The 2,737-nt window shown below is 56.2% G+C and overlaps 1 protein-coding gene across 1 annotated transcript; it reads left to right on the forward strand.

The window, feature by feature from the left end:
• Positions 1 to 1,080: 1,080 nt before the first annotated feature.
• Positions 1,081 to 2,273, forward strand: C6H3orf80 (chromosome 6 C3orf80 homolog). Its single transcript, XM_060240901.1, has one exon. It carries the CDS (start codon positions 1,129 to 1,131, stop codon positions 1,780 to 1,782), a length of 654 nt encoding a protein of 217 aa, XP_060096884.1. The 5' UTR covers positions 1,081 to 1,128; the 3' UTR covers positions 1,783 to 2,273.
• Positions 2,274 to 2,737: the final 464 nt, after the last annotated feature.

The raw sequence follows: 2,737 nt of genomic DNA on the forward strand, positions 1-2,737 counted from the left end.
GGGATATGCCACCTTATCCACTTTGTTGGCGATACTCTTCTATACCATCATTTCATGGTTTATTTTCCTTCCTGCCCTTCCTGGTCCCTTCATCTCCAGACCCATAGTCTAAATTTAGGATGTCAGCTTCTCTGTGTGATGACCTGCCTTCTGTGTATTTGTCTAACACTCCGTCTAAAATTTTTACAGTACGTTCTCCTCAAAGTGACATTTCTTCTGTTATTGGGTAAAGAAGTGCCAGTCACTAATGGCATAATTAATAATAAAAATAAAGATGACAGTGCAGGCGCGAGCTACAAGATGTTTAATGTCTTGATGCAGCCATTCTTGCGGGTCCCTTTTCTTCTCCAGAAAAGAAAAAGACTCCAACCATCCTTGGCCTGATCATGCAGGCAGGAACCTGGCCAGAGGCGGGGAGGGAGGAGGAGAATATCACAGCCTCCCAAACTCCCTAATGGAAGAGGAGCTGCATTAAGCCCATTAACATCAGCCAAATGGTTATCATCAATTTTTAATCAGAAAATAAACCCAGAAATATGGTAAGAAAATCCCAGTAGCAAGTAAATTTAAATAACGGTCACAGGGAAATCCAATCACTTAAGCAGAGGAACTTCAACCAACCGAGGGAAAGGGAGGAGGGAAAGATGCTCCTTTCCCTTGACAAAGGCAAGGACGGACAGCTATATTAATAAAGATTAAAGCGCTGCAAAAGGAGCCAGCCGATCGCACCCGCTTAACCCCTGCGCCGCCGGCCGCCTCCACCGACTGCAAGACAACATGCCAGCTTTTCCCGCCTCTCGCTTGCAGGAGGACCCAGCCAGGGAAGCTGCTTTTGCAAGCAGGTCTTGGTGGCCGGCAAGGCAGCAACCCGGTGCCGGAGCCCTGGGCTAAAAGCAGGGTTTCTTGAGCGCCTGGAGGATCCCCCGGCACCTGCACCGCCTTGGGCAGGGGCTGCTGCAAAACCCCCAGCACGAGTTGCCAGCAAAGATGGGAGTTTGCAAAGAGGCGTGAGGGGCAAGCCCAGCGGAGGGCGAGGGGGGATGGCGGCGGAGGGCAAGGCGGGCGAGCTGCCTTCTCCTCCTCCTCCCACTCGCCTCTGCTGACTCGCGGGCCCAAGGGGGGGGGAGGATGGTGGGGGCTGGCCTCCCCCCGCCGGGGCTGCTGGCGCTGGGGGCCGCCTTGCTGTGGCCGCCCTGCCAGGGCAACTGCGGCGAGCTGAAGTGCGGCGAGCAGGAGAGCTGCTGCAACTACGGCAACTTCACCTCGGCCGAGTTCAAGTGCTGCAAGCTGCCCTTCCACACCTTCCTCGACAACGTGGGCTGGTTCGTGCGCAAGCTCTCGGGGCTGCTCATCCTGCTGGTGCTCTTCGCCATCGGCTACTTCCTGCAGCGCATCATCTGCCCCAGCCCGCGCAGGCACAACCGGCGGCGCCCGCGGCCAGGCCAGAGGGGCGACGACGACGACGAAGAGGAAGGAGAGGATGACGGCGACTCGGACTCGCCCGGCGGCCGGGGAAGGGGCACCCCGCTCAACGTGACGGCCGCCACCTCGCAGGACTCGCTGCTGGACAGCCGGAGCCGCGACCCGCTGCCGCCGCCTCTCTTGCACGTGGTCTCGCCCGTCTTCTTGCAGCTGCCCAGCTACGAGGAGGTGAAGTATTTGCCCACCTACGAGGAATCCATGAGGCCGCCGCAGCAGCCCCTCGTCCTGCCGGTCACCAGCCTGGCCACGGGCAGCGGCAGAGGCCTAGCCGAGTCGGACTGCTGGGCCGGGGGCAGCTGAGCCGCTGGGCGCTCCTGCAGGCGCACTCCCCCAACCTCGCCTGCCCGGGGAGTGGATTTCCCCTCCAGGGTTTCCCCCAGGCGCTGCCCACGTGGCTGGCGGGAAAGCGCCCTATTCCGACGAGAGAGAGCTCTGAAGACGCTGGGTAGGGATGGGGAAGGGAGTGGGGTGGCCTGGGGCCCTTTACGCCTTGCAAAGTTGCACACTTAAGAGACTTAAACTGTCGCGGAAGAGGGAGGAACGAAGGAAGGGGCGACCCTCCAACGCGCGCCCGCCAGTCAGCCTTCCAACCCCGCCGGCCTGGCCGTCTGCGAGACCCTGATGATTGTATGTCTTATCATAAGTGCCTAGTTGAATGTGTGAAAAGGCGTTCGGGAAGAATTGTTGTGATTTGCCTTTCCCCCTTCCTCCCCCGCTTTTGTCTGTCTTGCGGGGATGCCTTGTTTTGTTTTCTGAAACCATTTCTTGCCGCAGATTAAAATGATGGAAGAGATCGGATGTGATTATTTGATTTGAGACCAGCGCAGTTTAAATTTTTCTCAGTCGTTTCTCGCTTCCGAATGAAGGTGGTGGCTGGGGGCTGGTGAATGTGAGCATCTGTTTCTTGCAGCGGAAGTTACTGTTGTCAAAGACAGAGGGAGAGAGGGCTTGACATCAGAAAGCGCACATTTTTTCCCCTTGGAATACTGCCTTTAAATTTTGAAAGGAATTTGGAACGTCATTGAAAGATTTGGTGCCCCCCCCTCCCGGTTTTTGGTAGTTGGATGCAGATTTACTGGAGAACTTTCTCAGTAGTTAAACTGAACTGGAGTTCTGTGGCACATAAGGACTAACAAAGTTTTAAGCTTCCTCACTGTGTTAGTCTTTCAGGAGACACAGGACTCCTGTTTATTACTGCCGCAGCGATTAACACCGCTTCCCTCCTCCCACAATTCCCTGTAGGTCATAATTCATC

This window comes from Heteronotia binoei, chromosome 6 (assembly GCF_032191835.1).
Source record: "Heteronotia binoei isolate CCM8104 ecotype False Entrance Well chromosome 6, APGP_CSIRO_Hbin_v1, whole genome shotgun sequence".
NCBI lineage: Eukaryota > Metazoa > Chordata > Lepidosauria > Squamata > Gekkonidae > Heteronotia > Heteronotia binoei.

Bases quoted from the DNA above. Each gene is read 5' to 3' on its own strand.
- C6H3orf80 (XM_060240901.1), top strand. From the start codon at position 1,129: ATGGTGGGGGCTGGCCTCCCCCCGCCGGGGCTGCTGGCGCTGGGGGCC.